General features: G+C 39.0%; 1 protein-coding gene across 10 annotated transcripts in view; it reads right to left on the bottom strand.

Annotated features, from left to right (window-relative positions):
- SERPINB7 (serpin family B member 7) overlaps positions 1-18,148 on the bottom strand; it is a 59,345-nt gene that overhangs the window by 13,930 nt on the left and 27,267 nt on the right. For 3 of the 10 annotated variants that reach the window (XM_060173994.1, XM_007523901.2, XM_060174001.1), the window contains 3 exons: positions 10,594-10,779; positions 6,970-7,020; positions 5,804-5,920 (listed from right to left, as the gene is read on the bottom strand). In XM_060173994.1, the coding sequence (XP_060029977.1) occupies positions 5,804-5,920; positions 6,970-7,020; positions 10,594-10,761 (336 nt within the window). In that variant the 5' untranslated portion in view covers positions 10,762-10,779. Of the gene's footprint in view, positions 1-5,803; positions 5,921-6,969; positions 7,021-10,593; positions 10,780-15,295; positions 15,370-15,955; positions 16,016-17,020; positions 17,067-17,810; positions 17,844-18,148 lie in introns of those variants that run through there. The other 7 variants (XM_060173995.1, XM_060173998.1, XM_060173997.1 and 4 more) reach the window with 6 other exon arrangements.

The raw sequence follows: 18,148 nt of genomic DNA, 5'->3' as shown, positions 1-18,148 counted from the left end.
TATGATGCCAACCAGACTTCCCTGGGCAGACAACCTCACCAATGTGGCTTGGAGCCCCACTTCCTCAGAGCCCTGCCCCACTAGGGAAAGAGAGAGAGACAGGCTTGGAGTGTGGATCAACCTACCAAGCCCATGTTCAGTGGGGAAGCAATTACAGAAGCCAGACCTTCCACCTTCAGTACCCCATAATGACCCTGGGTTCGTACTCCCAGAGGACTAAAGAAAAGGAAAGCTATCAGGGGAGGGGATGGGGTACGGAGTTCTGGTGGTGGGAATTGTGTGGAGTTGTACCCCTCTTATCCTATGGTTTTTGTCAGTGTTTCCTTTTTATAAGTAAAAATTAAAAAAAAAAAAAAAGAAAATCCAAATAGTAACCAAACTGTGTCTTGGACTTTGTGGTAACTATGATGGTTATCCTCGTGGGGTGGCACAAGACTTTGGTGGTGGGTGTCACGCCTAACATACACATATATATGTGTGTAACACTTTATTCCTGAACCCTCCAGAGTAATATGCACAGAAACATTAAAACTTCCCTGGACTGACGACCCCACCAATGTTTCCTGGAGCTCCGCTTCCCCAGAGACCCACCCTACTAGGGAAAGAGAGAGTCAGACTGGGAGTATGGATCGACCAGTCAACGCCCATGTTCAGCGGAGAAGCAATTACAGAAGCCAGATCTTCCACCTTCTGCAACTCACAATGATCCTGGATCCATACACCCAGAGGGATAGAGAATGGGAAGGCTATTGGGGGAGGGGATGGGATATGGAGATCAGGTTGTGGGAATTGTGTGGAGCTGTATCCCTCTTATCCTACGGTTTTGTTAATGTCTCCTTTCTTAAATAAATAAATAAATCCTCTTCTTGGCATCAGAAGAATATTTTACAAAGAATTTTGTCTGTAGCAAATTCACTTTCTAGATTGTCAGAGTTTTATTTTATACGCCAACTGGACTAATAGTAAGTTCTTTCTCCATTAATCTCTCGATGTAAGAATTCCATTTATTGATTTTTTTTTCCAGTGTTAACATTGATCTCTGTTATCATTTCTTTTCGTCACCCCCATCATACATTACATGGAATTTTTTTCCTGACCAGTGAAGACATAGTTGTTGGATACTGGATGAAAATGGTATATTAATGATCTTTTAGTCTCTATTATTGCCACAACAATACCATCGATAAGTTATTTTACTTCTACCTTTCATCTACCCTCCAACTCCCATCTCTCTGGAAACCAATAGCTTTCTCTCTGTAACTGAGCTTGGGCTTTTTGTTTACCTTTTTGATAATTTTGTATCTTCATATCCCACATATAAATTGAAACACAGTGTTTGCGGAAATCTACTTGATTTCTGTCACTCAGCATAATGCCTTCAAGTTCCTTCCATGTTGTTTTACAAAAGACAAGACTCCATGATTAATATAGCTGAGTGTTCCAGGACTGTGTGTGCATGTGTGTGTGCATGTATGTGCTTATAACCTCTTATCCATTGATTGTGATTTTGAGCAATCTCCAGAACTTCACCTCTACAGGATAACTTTTTCAGAGAGAAAGAGACACAACAGGAGAAAAAGAAAAAGACACTGAAGCACTGAAGCTTTTTTCCAGTGCAATGGGGCCTGGGTTCAGACTTGGGAGGCAGCCAGAGCACAGCAGACACCTAATGAGTGAGCTAGATTGCAGGCTCCTGTTCATCTTTTGATAATTACTTTGCTATTTTATAAATTATGATATACTGAACATGAGTAGCATTTTTATTTTTGAATTATTGTTGTTTAATTTATTTAATCTTTATTTACTTATTACAGGCAGAAATCAAGAGGGAAGGGCTGATAGGGAGAAAGACAGAGAGACACCTGCAGGCCTGCTTCACCACTTGCAGAACTTTCTCCCTGCAGATGGGGACTGGGGGCTTGAATCTGGGTCCTTGCACATTGTAACATATGCGCTCAACCAGGTGCACCACCACTGGGCCCCTCAAATTATTGTTTTGTATGATACATATAAATACTTAGAATTGAATTTTTGTATCATGTGATAATTCTCTGCTTAGCATTTAAGAGAATTTTATGCTGTGCCACACAATGGCATCACAAGTTTACACTCCCAACAATGATGGACAAGGGTTATCTTTTCTCCACATCCTTGTCATGTTTTCTTTTTCTTTTTTCTTGGCAAAAGCCATTCTAGCAGGTGTGTGATGACATCACATTGTGGTTTTGATTAACATTTTCCTGGTAACTGATGATGTACATCTTTTCCTAGGGTTCTTAGCTATCTGGATGACTTCTTCTTCATCCAGATAGCTCCTCTTCCCAGTTTTTTCATCAGGAATCTATTTGTATTGTGTTGTATGTTTATCTGTCTATTTATATAATTGGGTTCCTGACTCCTTATCAGAGGTATGATTCAACAGTATCTTCTCCCATTTAGTAGGTTGCCTTTTCATTCTGGTGACAGTTTAATTTACTGTTAAAAAGTGTTTTCATTTCATGTAGTTCATTTGTTCATTTTTGCTTCTGTTTCCCTTCTCTTTGGAGCCTCCTCCAGGGCATCCCCAAGACCAGTGACAAAACACTTTCAACCTACTTTTTTTTTTCTTGCATATGATCTACCGTTTCAAATCTTACATCAACTCTTTACCTAATATGAATTGATTGAGTGTGTGTGTGTGTGTGTGTGTGTGTGTGTGTGTGTAGTATAAAATAGTGGGCTAGTTCCATTTATTTGCAAGTGACAATCTAGTGTGTCAACATTAGCCCACCTGCATGTTAGTTGTTAGTTTCAGGCAAAATTAATAAGGATTTCTTAGCTTCTCCCAACTTGAAGACACCAAATCTCACCCACTATATTCTGACCTTTAGGTTCCTGATTATTAAACAAGTTTTTTTCTGCTTTATATCTTAATGCTTTTCAGCCACCAAGTTTCAGATGCTACCATGATACCAACCTAACGTCTCTGGACAGAGGACCTCACCAATGTGTCCTGAAACCCCACATCCCCAGAGCACTACCCCACTAGGGAAAGATAGAAACAGGCTGGGAGCATGGATCAACCTATCATTACCCATGTCCAGGGGAGAAGCAATTGCAGAAGCCAGACCTCCCACCTTCTGCACCTCATAAAGATCTTGGGTCCATACTCCCAGAGGGATAAAGAATAGGAAAGCTTCCAAAGGAAGGGATGGAATATGGAACTCTGGTGCTGGGAATTTTATGGCATTGTACCCCTCTTATCCCACAATCTTGTTGTTGATCATTATTAAATCACTAGTGAAAAAAAAAGGGTCTTTACATCCTTCCTCTTAGTATATTCTTGATTCCTTTCTCATAATTTACTTGTTCACACCTGTGTGTAATTATTCCAAGACTCTCAGTTCTGTTCTACTGAATTCTGTGTCTCTTAATTCAGATATCCCATTGTTTTAATATAATTTGGCAGTCTAGTCTGCTATTAGGGAGCAAGATGAGCCCAGTTTTGTCCTTTTTTCCTCAAGACTGTCTTGGCTATTTAGAATTTTTGTGGTCCCACACAAATTCTAGAATTTTGGGTCTATTTCTGCAAGAATGTGTCACCAATCAAATCAAGCTCACCTTTATCATACTTCCATGTGCATTGCATTGAGTGCCGGAACAAGAACTTGGAGACCTGTTATAAATAGTAGCAATGTGATCCAGCTTTCTAGTCCTGTTTCCAAGTCTGACACCATCTCCCCAGGCAATACCTTTAGCCCACCTGCATGTTTGCTGTTGGCTCAGGCAAAAATTAGTAAATTCATGGGCCCCTTGGAATATACCCAAAATAGACCTACTAGCCTTTTCCAAAATGGAGACCCCAAATGTCATCTGCTATAGCCTTACTTTTAAATTCCTGATTATTAAACAATTTTTTCTGCTTTATATCTTAATGCTTTTTCAGCCACCAAGCTACAGATGCTATCAATACCAGCCTGACTTCCCTGAACAGATGGCCTCACCAATATGTCCTGGAACCTTACCTCTCCAGACCACTGCCCCACTAGGGAAAGATATAAAGAGGCTGGAAGTATGGATCAATCTTCCAATGCCCAGGACCAGCAGAGAAGCAATTACAGAAGACAGACCTCCCACCTTCTGCACCTCATAATGATCCTGGGCTGTTGGTCTGCTTCTAAGACCCCTTCTGTTACATTGCTTGAGGCTGTAGTCTATTTACATAATCATTGTTTTCATTGGTTTAATCCCCACTGGTTCACTCGCTATTTTTCTTCTCCCCACCCCCTATCCTACTTACTTCCTCTTCCTGACACTTCCACCTCAGGAGACATAAAAGACAGGGCTTTCTAATGAAGAGAGATTTAGAAGAGATTAGATTGTTGAACTGCCTCCCCGCTCATCAATAAAGACTCAACTGCATTCCCAGCTCAGCAATGAGTCCCTGGTCGTCTCTCAACCGCCCATGAAGCTAGCCCAGCCCTGCACTGGGCCCATGCTCCTAGAGGGATAAAGAATAGGAAAGCTTTCAAGGAAGGGGTTGGGATGCAGAACTCTAGTGGTGCGAATTGTGTGGAATTGTACTCCTCTTACCCTGTGGTCTTGTCAATCACTATTAAATCAATCAATAAAAAAAATAGCAACATAAGTACATCAAGTCCCACTTTAAAAGGGTGGCTGACACCCAGGGACACAGAACCATCACTGGAAAAACACAAAATGTGGAGCTAAACAAGGAGGATATATATATATATATATATATATATATATATATATATGATTCTTTTCAGGAGACTGAGAAACAAAGTGACCCAATCTGACATAATTGTCTGATTACCAAAGGATTTGGGAGTGGTGCTGAAGGGGCAAAGAATATGAGTGGGTGACAGATGAAACAGTGACGATTGGGTGGAACACAGAGAGCTGGCAAACATACAAGTGGAGATTAACCCAGTGATGCCACAGAAAATCTTAAGGTTTCTAGAGTAGATCACTTAAAGAGAACAAGTATGCATAGAGAATTACGACCACTGTTGTCTACTTAAATGGGAATAACCAGTTTCTGACTGCTATAGCAAGGATGATTGATTGAGTTTGGATTTTCAAGTGTGACCATTGTCACACAAAGAGCATTCTGGGTCTCAGTGGTCTGGAGTGAGCAAGATGTTATGATCTGTGGACTGATACTACAAAAGCCATATAATATCACTAACATGAGTCTGTTGGCTTCAAGAGCACCCCCCAGCTCTGTGTTGAGTTTGAACTTCTCTGTAATTACCTAGCTTTTTCTAGCTTTGTCTTTTACCAGAAACTCTTTTATAAGTGATATTAATGGGAAAAGAAAATAGCAAGTAGTTCTTGGAAGGAGAGACAGAAGCAAATAACTGGAAAAAGGGAGTAAGCAGAGATAATTGAGATAACTTAGCTCTGAGAATGCAAAACTCTCCCACTAAATAGACCAAAAGCTCAAATTAAAAAAGAAGCAACCTCCTTGGCTACCAACACACAACCCTAAATGGGCCACCTGCTCCTCCCATCCCAATGACAGCTCCACATCACTGCCCAGTGAGAAGTATTCTTCGGCTTTGGAGTCTGTCAGTCCAGTGACCCTGAACATATAAATCATTAAGTGAAGTAGATTTATTTTGGAAACAGCATAATGCCATTTTGAAGGCACCTGGGAATGTACATAGTAGTGACAAGAAAATAAATCAATTTTGTGTGGCTATGCAGAAAGATCCAATCCTTTCTTTAGGTGACCTGTTAACTGAGAGACACAGATTCAGAATGCAGATAACCCCCTAACACAGAAGTATGCACATACCTTGCGAATGTCAAACACTTTTTCTGCAAAAAGACCATTGGAAATGCTGAGGTCATAATCCTTGCGGGATATGTTTATATCAGAGAGAACACTTTTCAGTTGAGATTGAAGTTCTGTCTGTAATTTAAAAGTTTTATAGGAATTTATTCTTGGACTACACATGGATGCTCTTATTTACAAGTAAAATAGCACGTATGGTCTATACCATAAAAGGTCCTTTGGAATATAACTAAAATAGGCCTACTAGCTATCTTCACAATGGAGACCCCCAAATCTTCATCTGCAATATTCCAGCCTTTAGGTTCATAATCAGTCAACAATAAGTTTGGCTTTATATGTTAACTCTTTTTTCAGCCACCAGGTTCCAGATGCTAACGTGATGCCAACCAGACTTCCTTGGGCAGACTAACCCACCAATGTGTCCTAAAGCCCCTCTTCCCCAGACCCCTGCCTTACTAGGGAAAGAGAGAGAGACAGGCTGGGAGTATGGATCGACCTGCCAATGTCCATGTTCAGTGGGGAAGCACTTAACAGAAGCCAGACCTTCCACCTTCTGAACTCCATAATGACTTCATACTCCCAGAGGGCTAAAGAATAGGAAAGCTATCAGGGGAGGGGATGGGAGATGGAGTTCTGGTGGTGGGAATTGTGTGGAGCTGTACTCCTCTTACCCTGTGGTTTTTGTCAGTGTTACCTTTTTATAAACAAAAATAATATTTAAAAAAAGGCTTGGGGACAAAAATAGCAGTACTTGTAAATAAACATGGCTAAATTTTAACTTCTTAGCCTTTCTTTTGGTAGCGATTATAATAAGAGTTAAAGAAACTACTGAAATACTCTTAAAACTATCAACAGAAGATAATCAATTTATCTAGTATATGTATTAACTAATTCATTTACCTATGTAAGCTGACTGTAGATATAAAAGAATGAAAATGAAATTTTGTTTCAACATCAGCTTGCCAAACTTCTCAACCACAAGTGAAAACTGGTGAACTAAAAAGTTAACTATCAAGCATTGTATTTGAAATATCAATAATATATTAATATGAATAGGACATATGCCTTTTTAAAAAAAAAGGGTTAAGAGCACAATTAAATATATCATCAAGATAATCTTCTTCTAGATTTATTCTCACTTTCTAAAAGAATGTAATGGTCTTTACCTGAGAATTAGAAGGGCTTCCAGGTCCTGAAATGGCATTAAAGTGAAGTATCTACAAGCAAGGACAAGTAATTAGCAGACCATGCAGAAGAGGAAGGGACCTAGTAAAATAAAATTAGATGTTGAGACTTCAGTGTGCATACTGTGTGTGTTTGTTTATTAGCATATAAGAATGATGAACTGACTCATTCTGACTCGATTATTGATTAATTTTTACTGAGTTTGTCCCAACAGAGATTATTCAAGAAAATATTGTAAACAGAGAGAGTTGACAAATGTGCTTCTTTCAGTTTGATCCTCCTGGGAGGAAACTATACTAAATCCGGACAAGGATTTTAAAAATCAGACTTTATGATTACAATGGAAGTAAGGTTAAAGCTAGTTACCTAGGTACCAAGATATGAGGGAAAAGCAGTTACTGAATGTCTTGAAAATGTAAACTAAGTTTGGACCGGAGAGATCTTATTTATGATCCCATAATTGCTAGAAATTAAGCAGTCTCACCTTTTTTTTTCCTCCTAGCATATCTTTCACACCATTATTCTAGTAATGATTTCTATGTACAAGTCTGGATTTTCTTTTCTTTTTGATTTTGTTGTTGTTGTTGTTGTTGTTGCAACTAGAGTTAATTCTGGTTTCAGTGTCAACACAATGAATCCACCACTCCCGGAAACATTTTTTTTTAATGTGATAAGACAGAAATGAGAGGACAGAGTGAGGTAGAGAGGGAAAGAAAAAGAGAGATCTATGCAGAGCTGCTTCATTATTTGTGAAACTTTCCCCCTGCAGGTAGGGAGGGAGCAGGGACTTGAACCTGTAACCTTGAGCATGGAAATACGTGCACTAAACTGGGTACATCACTGCCTGGCCCTCTAAGTTTAGATGTTCTGCTGCTCTTTATCTGAATTTCCCTAGTCATTCATGTCTGAGAAACCTAAAACACACACACCTTCTCTACTAGGAAGTCACAAATTGTACTGTACATCAGATCATTGTTTGAATGAATTATACACAGAGGCAACCATGAAATCACTGTACATTTAGTTTTCTGACTCATTTGTCTGAAAGATCCAAATAGATGTCAGATAGTGTTAGATTTGTTCTTCCATTTTGGTTTGTGACACATAGTATTTCATGGATAGATTTTTCCATAAAAGAAGTCATAGAGACTTGTCTTAAGGGCTATAGAAGGACAAAATCTGATTCCACTAAAATCTTTTTCGTGGGAAATAATTAATTTGATAGGAAGGGCCCCAGGCAGTAGGATGATGATTAACTTTAAAACAGAGTCCTAGGGAGGGTGCTATCAGTGAAGACAGAAGAGCATCAATCACTGTCCTGCAGAGTTTCCCTCCAGCCTTCTGGTTCAAATCTCCCTAGAAACTGGGAAATGGAATGAGATTACCAGGAGCCTTGAGGTTCCTGTGCTCTCCTTTCTCCTACTGGAGAAAATGTAAATGTCTTCTCCTGTTCTTCTTCCCAGTATTCCTTGTGCTAAGAGTCAATTTAAACCAGTAACTGTGACCACACGGAGAAACATTCTCAGAGTGTGTGAGACTCCCAGGTGTACAGAGAGCACTCTCGTTAACTTTCCCTTATTAATCTGTCCATGCTTGTTCAGTTATTTGCCAGCCTTCATGAACCTGGAGGGGTATGCAATTTCTTTCATCCCCACAGGGTTATCTGCATTGTCATGTATGAGAGAGTGGAGATAAGAGGATGGACATTCTGAAACTGGGTAGAAAATTTCCTATAAGAATTTATTTTAAATTATTTGTAAATATATAAGTATATATGTGTGTGTCTCACTACTTGGCCTTCTGGCTAAAATCAAGTGTATTTAAAATATAAAACAGCAAGGTTGATCTTGTGATTCAGTAAGATAGTTTAGTCCTTGACTTCAGACCATTTTTAATTGAGAACGTCATCTTAAGGTGGCAAAATGTCAATAGCTCACCAGGATAGCATCATTGTCTTTACATGCATGCAACCCAGGTCTGAATCCAGCCCAAACTGTGCTTCATGAACCTTTGATGATGGGATAGTCTATCAACTCTTTATCCACCTATCTATCCATTTATCCCTGTCTCTATCTCTGTCTCTATCACTCTTTCTATCTGAAAAAGTCAGCCCAAAGCAATGAAATCTTGGTGAGGAAATACAAAAACTATCTTATTAAGACCTTCTGTTAATTGCCACATAGAATTGGCACCTAGATCCTCTTAACCTGGAATAACAACTAATGTGAGCTGCAATGAGGCCTAAGATGATGGCAAAAGGGTAATTCCAGTAGTTAATGATGTTCTGTTTTTATTTTTTATTCTCATTCCATGGGGAACCTGGGTCTCTTACATGTGAAATTTTACCACCAACACCTCAGGCTGTTCTTTCAGAGAAAAAGACCAGAGCACCAGAGTTTCATCTCTTCACTCTTCACACACACACACACACACACACACACACACACACACACACACACACACACATACACACACCCTGTGGTGTCAGGTTTCAACCAGGTTCACACCTGGCAAGGTACATGCCCTTCCTGGTGAGAAAGTTCTTCATCCCCTCTTCCATTTTCCCTCTGTGTGGATGCCATAGTGAAGATAAAGCCTAGCACCTCACTTATGTAAGACAGGTGCTCTGCTGCTGAGCAACCTCTCCTGCTTCCTTTATAGACTAAAGTAACCGAATGAATTACTATGCAAAAGAAAAAAAAAATGACAGCGACCTTCACATGCGGCTTGGGCATGGTAGCTCACCTGCAACTGAGTTACAAATTCCTGGGAGAAGGGAGGGAACCTGTGACAATTTCACTTGCCTGCATAGCGTGGCTTGGGGTTGTATACAGAGTGAGTTAATAAGCACTTTCTAAAGGTGGTGGTGGTGACACTGGAATGAACATTCTGGCAGGCTGCTGTCACCTGGAATTTGCTATTACATCATCTGTGCCCAGGTCACTGGTGCTTAAACTAGGGCTTACTTGGTTTCATTTTCAAGTTCTAGTTTCTCATCCATATTTGATTAGGCTGTGATTCCCCACTGTTGGTGCATATTTGAACAACTGACTAAAACACAGACTGCTGGTACCTGTCCATGATGACATGGATTCAGTTGGTCTAGAGGGGAGTTCAAACCTTTGTATTCCTAGTAAATTCTCCAGAGACTGCTGCTTTGGAGAACACATTTGGAGAGTCACTGCAGAGTTGACCCCTGAACAATTTGGGCACCTGGGGAGCCATCCCAACACAGTGGGAAGTCCCAGCAAACATCTGGAGTCTGACTCAACATCCGTAGTTATCTATGTCCATGGGCTCCCTATCTGGGGGTTCTCCCTCCATAATCTCAACCTACTGGTTGACTGAATCTGTGAATGCAGAATCCACTTTGGGTTTGAACCTATAAAGTACAAACCCACCTTGTACAAAGGTTCACTGTGTTAAAGGAAAGAATCCAGGATGCAGTGGTGGGAGTTTTTCTGCCACCTTTCAGCTCAAAAATAAGTGTTATGAGCTGTGATCTAGAAGAGCTGATTAAGATACTTTTACTTCCATGGCAAACATTCTGGAGTTGAAGAGAGACATTGAGGACTAAAAGCCATGGGAGAGGCACTGAAACTGACCTTATCAATCTGAGCTGCACAGTCACCTCTTGCACCCAGACGGACCAACGCCAGCGCTGTGAAGATGCTCAGAGAGGAGAAGAACACATTCCCAGTTCCTTGGTTGTTATCCATCTCTTGGAAGAGATTGAAGCAAAACTCTGCATTTGCTACAGCAAGGGAGGCCATTGTGGGATGGAACGCAGGCTGGAGGAGGAGAAAACACAAGAGACAGGGCTTTCCTGTTTACCTGTTTTCAAATATGAAGCTTCAGTTCACCTGCCTTCGATTCAGCCATCAAATAACTCAGAACAAAAAGAAAAGGTTCCTTTGGCTCCAGACCCTTGGAGCAATAGTATTATGATTCATGTATTTGTTTCAATGACATTCTGAGCACACTGGTGCTCTGTGATTTGCCCTGTGGTTCACTCAGACAAAGTCCCATTTCTCTCTGAAGCTACATGTTTGCCTTCCTTCCTCACCCTAAAAGATCTGTTTTCAATTACAAAGCAGATGCATTTGTGTGTCAGCTATTAGTGATATGCATTATTGCTACTATAGATTATTATCAAGTATCATGTTATTTAAATATATAGTAGATATTCTTTAGATAGTGCACATGAAAAATATTACTGCTTACACTATGAAAACTATTATATGTTACATATACTATGTATGTAAATACTAATGCTCAGTATTTGTCAAGTAACGCCAGATTTCTAAGTTATACTAGAGCAGAAGAGCTTTTTTTTTTAAATTTCTTTATTGGATAATTAATGTTTTACATTCCACAGTAAATACAATAGTTTGTATATGCATAAAATTTCCCAGTTTTCTATATAACAATACAACCCCCACTTGTTGTTAAAATTCGGAGGCTCTGGCCGGGCTGGCTGGCTTCACAGGCGGGTAACAGAGACGCGGAGACAACGGCTGGGCAGGGAAGCTGTATTTCTTTATTCAGGAACAATGATTCATAAACTAAGACAAACTAATCACCAAACAGAACTCTGCTGTCTCTTTGCGGCGGCACAAGCACTCTCCCTTACTCTCGAACTCAGGAACCATCTCTTACTCTGGAACCCAGGAACTCTGTCTCTCTGGCACTCTCTCTTACTCTGAAACCCTGAAACTCTCGAACTCAGGAACTCAGGAACTCTGGCACTCTCGAACTCAGGAACCCTCTCCCTTACTCTCGAACTCAGGAACTCTCTGACTCAGGAACCACTCTCTCTGGGTTCCTTGGGGCGGGGCCAAGCAAGCCCGTGAAATTAACAGGACTGATCCAATTCTCTTGGCGGGGGGAGGGCTAGAACAAACCAATGTAAAGCATACGACACCCACTAGGTCCTCTGTCATTCTTTTTGGACCTGTATTCTCCCCCCACCCCCACCCCACCCCAGAGTCTTTTACTTGCAACATGCCAATTCCAGTTCAGGTTCTACTTGTGTTTTCTCTTCTGATCTTGTTTTTCAACTTCTGCCTAAGAGTAAGATCATCCCATATTCATCCTTCTGTTTCTGACTTATTTCACTTAACCTGATTTTTTCAAGGCCCATCCAAGATCTGCTGAAAATGGTGAAGTCACCATTTTTAATAGCTGAGTAGTATTCCATTATGTATATAGACTACAACTTGCTCAGCCACTCATTTGTTGTTGAACACCTGGGTTGCTTCCAGGTCTTGGCTATAACAAATTGTGTTGCTAAGAACATATATGTACACAGATCTTTTTGGATGTGTGTATTGGGTTCCTTAGGATATATCCCCAGGAGAGGAATTGCAGGATCATAGAGTAGGTCCATTTCTAGACTTCTGAGAGTTCTCCAGACTGTTCTCCACAGAGGTTGGACCAATTGACATTCCCACCAGCAGAGTAGGAGGGTTCCTTTGACCCCCTTTGACAACTTCTCCAGCATTTTCTGCTGTTACCTTTTCAGATGTATGCCATTTTCACAGGAGTGAAATGGTGTTTCATTGTTATCTATTTGTTATCTATGTTATTTATTTGCATTTCTCTGACAATCAAAGACTTGGAGTATTTTTTTCATGTGTTTCTTGGCCTTTTTGATCTCTTCTGTGGTAAATATTCTGTCGATGTCCTCTCCCCATTTTTGGATGGAGTTATTTGTTTTTTGTTGTTGTTGTTAAGTTTGGCAAGCTCTTTATATATTTTGGTTATTAAACTCTTGCCTGATGTATGGCATATAAAGATATTCTTCCAATCTGTGAGGGGTCTCTTGGTTTGGGTAGTGGTTTCTTTTGCTGTACAAAGCTTTTTAATTTGATGTAGTCCCATAGGTTTATACTTGCCTTAGTCTTCTTTGTAATTGGATTTGTTTCACTGATGATGTCTTTAAAATTTATGCTAAAAAGAGTTCTGCCAACATTTTCCTCTAAGTATCTGATAGTTTCTGGTCTAACATCCAAGTCCTTGATCCACTTGGAATTTACTTTTGTATCTGGTGAAATATCATGGTTCAGTTTTATTCTTCTGCATGTTTCAATCCATTTTTTCCAACACCATTTGTTGAAGAGACTCTGATTTCCCTATTTAATAGTCTGGGCAACTTTGTCAAAGATTAGATGTCCATATGTGTGGGGGCTTACTTCTGGGTTCTCAATTCTGTTCCACTGGTCAGTGTGACTATTCATATTCCAGTACCAAGCAGTTTTGATGACAATGGCTGTATAATACAACTAGAGATCTGGAAGTGTGATGCCTGCAGTTATGGTTTCTCATTGGGTGCATAGATGTTAATAATTGTTAAGTTCTCTTGATTGACTGATCCTCTGAGCATTAATGTCTATCCCTATATTTTTTATTTTAATTATTTTAAAGTAGATCATGTCACATATGAGAATAGCTGTTCCTGCCCTTTTTTGTGGGCCATTGCCTTGTATTATAGTTTTACATCCTTTCACTTTGAGTCTGTGTTTGTCTTGTTGAGTCAGGTGGGTTTCATGTAGATAGCATATTGTTAGGTTGTGTTTACTGATCCATTTTTCTACTCTGTGCCTTTTAATCAATGAATTCATGCCATTTACATTTATTGATATCAAAGATTGAAGATATTTTAATGCCATTATTGTAGATTTTTAGAATGTTCTGATCAATGGCATATTTATGACTTTTTACGAGACCTTTCAGAACTTCTTTCAGGGAAGTGTTGTTGATAGTTGATTCTTTCAACTGTTGTTTGTCTGAGAAGGTTTTTATGCCTCCATCTAGTCTGAATGGCAGTCTAGCAGGATACAGTAGCCTTCGTTGAAAGCCTTTCTCATTGAGTACTTGATAGATATCTTGCCATTTTCTTCTGGCCTCTAGTGTTTGTGTGGAGAAGTCTGCTGCTAATCTTATGGGTTTTCCTCTGTAGGTGACTCTTTGTTTTTCTCTTGCAGCCTTCAGGATCCTTTCTTTATCCTCATTCCTTACCATTTTAAATATGATGTGTCTTGGTGTCTTTAAGTTTGGGTTAATTCTGTTTGGGACCCTCTGGGCTTCTTGAACCTTTATGTCTTTTATGCTGTCTAGACTAGAGAAGTTCTCAGCTATTATGTGCTGAAGAATGCTTTCTTCCCCTCCCTCTCTTTCTTCCTCTGGTAAGCCAATAATGCATATATTATTTCCTTTGAAGTCATCCCATATGTCTCTGTTGTTGTTTTCAGCATCTCTTAATCTCCTTTTGAGATCTCTTACTTTTTTAGTTGTCTCTAATTCATCCTTGATCTTGCTAATTCTGTCTTCAGCCTCATTTATTCTATTGTCTCTCCCCCCTACTGTTTTCTGGAGTTCATCATTTTGTTACCCTGTTCTAATACTGTTTTAGCTTGTTCAGCTACTTGTGTTCTTAGCTCAGTTTTTTCAGCTTTCAGTTCACTAATAACCTTGAGATAGTGTTTTCTTCCAGGGTCTCATTTGTTGTGTTTGCATTTCTGATGACAATTCTTTCAAACTCTTTACTCACTCCTGTGATTATTTCCTTAACTAGTGTTTGGATGTTGACCTCATTATTTTGTGCTTCAACCTTCAGGGGACTTTTACTGGACTCTTGTTCTGCTAATATTGTCTTTCTCCAATATTTCTTCTTGTTGGTTTAACCATTCTATATAGTATCTTATGAGGTCCCTCTCTCAGTACTTTTCAAATTACTGATCACCCTGGCCTGCATTGACTTGTGTCTAAGGAACTTACTGAAAGGGCTCACAGTTGTGGAAATTGACAGTTGTTTCAATATTATTTTAATCCCTGAGTTGGATCACAGTGGTTTAAAAGCCTTTTTTTTTCTTTTTCTTCCCTGTAGACTATGGGAGCCTGAGGACTTTTTACCCATAAGTAGGTTTCTTAGCTTAATCCCTCACTCTTGAACAAGAGATAAAGCAGGGTGGGGCAAAGATAGTACAGTGGTTATGCAATGAGACTCTCACAGGCCCATTGCTAGGCCACCAAGGTATAGATTTTCTCCTGAATTTCCTGGTTAGTTCTCTGGTGTCAACACAGAGCCTCCCCCCTGCTGTTGCAGCTTCTGAGAGAAGTAGCAATAGAGACTCACATTTGCATTTGTTGAGTCTTTGGGGAGTCCTCTCCTCCCTTCAGTGGTCTTTCTGTTGATGAAACAGACTGGAGGTGGTGCCTCAGCTGGTAAACTGCAGGATTGTTACCAGCTGCTTAATCTCTCCCTAGGCTCCTCTCTGACCACCAGCCACACATGTTTGCACTCACCAGTGATTTGGTGTGTTCCTGAAGTCGTTCTAGTCCTGTCTTGTTGCAGTCCCAGTTGGTCTCCTCTGGTATACCTAGTTGACTAGGGAGAGGAGAGGAGAGAAACGCAGCTGCTGCTGCTCTGAAGCCCTGCCTTCCTACAACAGAAGAGCTTTTATGGCAAAATAAGAGCTACAACATTTCTCTCTCCAAAGGGTGGTGTCCTTGCTTTTCAAATAACCTCTATTTTAATAATCCACACGTTTTCATAAATTATTTCAAGAATTATTTTATAAATTCAAAATAGATATTTTTTAAAAGAATCTATCTATGGGAAGGGAAGCTGTGTAGTAAAGGCTCTCTCTCTGATTTCCAAGGCTTTGTGTTGATTGCTGAAAATCACTGTGAGCCACTCATTGGAAAGTTATGGCAAGAATAGGACCATACTAACCCTTTGCAAGTCTTTATTGCAAAAATGTGTCCTTCATTAAAGACTGTGGGCATATCTTAACATGCTGATATTAATGTGAGCTTGGATCATTAAGTTAGGAGCTGAAAGATTATTTATTTATTTATTTATTTTTTACTTATTTGGAGACTTGTCTGCTTATTCCAAAGGAGTGTGGAAGGTAGTTGTTACTATCCTATCCCAAAGTACCAACAGGGTTTTTGTTGAATTACCTCCTGTCAAACCACCACTTTTCTTGTTGCTTTAAAATGTGTGTCTTGCTATTTTATTCTCTGAAAAGGATGAACAAAAGGACTTTTGTGTTTTGAAAAATCATTCCTTAAATCTCAAATTTTCCATTTCCTAATATTTGAGTCATCCTGTTCACTTTTTACAAAGCTCTTATTATATTCACTAGGAGAGACACTACAGGGAATTTGTTCTTTCAGGCAATCAAGAACTTGTTCTTGTGACTTAAGTAAATTTTATGATAGAAAAGTGATTCTAGATAAATAATCAGTAGAGAGAAACACAAGCCTAGACAATTGTAAATTCCCAAAAACTGACACGTAAAATGACAAATGGAGCTAGGCAATGTATCCTTAAACATTCTTGTAAACACACTTTACTTCACTTTCATGGTAAATACCACTTCACATAATTTTTTTTTATTCTCTTTCCCTTTCCAGCTGTAGGCTCCATAGCTGAAAGAGAGCTCCTTTCCAGCTCACGTGACATGCAGCCTATGAGCCACACGCAAATAGTTAAGGCAGGATTATTTGTTTTATAGTCCAACGTCTAATTGGGTGAGGATAATTTAATACTAGCCTGGCATCCAAACTGTAAAATTGCCTTCTGGAACCATTTTTAACACCAACATTAAAAATAAGCAGACACCAACAAAAAAATTAACTAGATTTAAGTAAGCCATCAATAAATACTCAGTGATTAGAGTCACAGTTAACTAAGGGAAATTGAAAAGAAAAATGATCATGTCAAATTACAGAGGATATTAGTATGGGACTGATCTATTTGCCAGTGTTCAGATAAACGCTAAAGATAGTTTTTTTCCAAATCATAAATGAAATGAGTTTTAATTGTATTTTTCATTTCACTAAAAATACAAAATCTTCACATTGCAAAAAATATTTCAGTTTAGTAGTCATATATTTAATCAATTCGTAATTTTCCAGTTAACACGTCAACAAATACTCAGGAAGATTTATAAATCCCTAGAATAAAACTTAAGAATCTAAAAGTCCCCAGAAAATTAAAGCCTTTTTATTTACTTATGTTACCTTTCAATCAGAAATTGTTTACACCTTTCTTCTGTCAGTCAACCTACTGTTTGTGTCAAAAAAAATGAAAATGTGTTTCAAAGGACTAGTACAAAATAAGCAAAAATATTTTAAATGATGCATAAAAGAAAACAAAGTATGGTCAATAAATCATGAAACTATATGATAATATTTCACGGACCTGAACATACTGTGTTAAGTGATACACTATGAGGCTTACTTATTTAATAGAAATAATATCTAATCTTTATATAATTTCATCTGCACAAGGGAACATAATCACAAATTATGGTGCACTATTTGAAGCCTTTATTTACTACAATAAAACATACATATTCAGGACTATGAATACCTTTTAAAATGCTAATTTTTATTCTCACCTCATAAGTCAAACATAATACTATAATTGGTTACACCTCTACGGAAATATTTTCAGCTCTTTCCATGTCACTTAAAAACATGGCACTAAATTTTGATAAGTCCTGATTAGACAAGCATCATATTACATTACACAATTCCCCCAATTTCTGTTTGTCTACTGTAACAAGGAAGCCCTGCGACCCCACAGGGTTCCCAGTATACCATGGGAAGTCAGCCTTAGATAAGTCAAGAGAGAGAAGCTAAGAACAGAACACAAGCATCTGATTTTGTTTCATGAGGCTAGATTCGCAGTTACAGAGACTCAGGCATGAACTAACTCTCTCTCCATCTCTCTCTCTCTCTCTCTCTCTCTCTCTAACTCCAGCTCTGTCCATTCATACTTTTATCTGTGTGCTTCAGAAATATTTACCTTACTCTCTTCATAGAGGAAGTTAGCAGCGGGCTGGGTGAGTCTGGAAGAGTTCCTTGCATTACCCTGAAATATAAAGCCTCTGACTCAGACACTCCCTATCACTTTTGTGATGACCATGGTGGTTTTAAATAATGTCATTAAAATGGAATTATATCCTAACATTTTAGAGAGAAAACTGAAAGAAATACACAGGGATCCACTACAGATGTGATTTTAAGTCATAATGACTATTTTTAATTAATCAGTTTTTTCATGAGTTTTTGGGTTTTTTTTTTTTTTTTTTTTTTTTTAGTTTGTTGTTAGCATCTCATAGAACTTTCACATAATCTCTGTAG

Source organism: Erinaceus europaeus, chromosome 15, assembly GCF_950295315.1.
Source record: "Erinaceus europaeus chromosome 15, mEriEur2.1, whole genome shotgun sequence".
Taxonomy (NCBI): domain Eukaryota; kingdom Metazoa; phylum Chordata; class Mammalia; order Eulipotyphla; family Erinaceidae; genus Erinaceus; species Erinaceus europaeus.
This window is presented reverse-complemented; position numbering and strand designations above follow the sequence as displayed.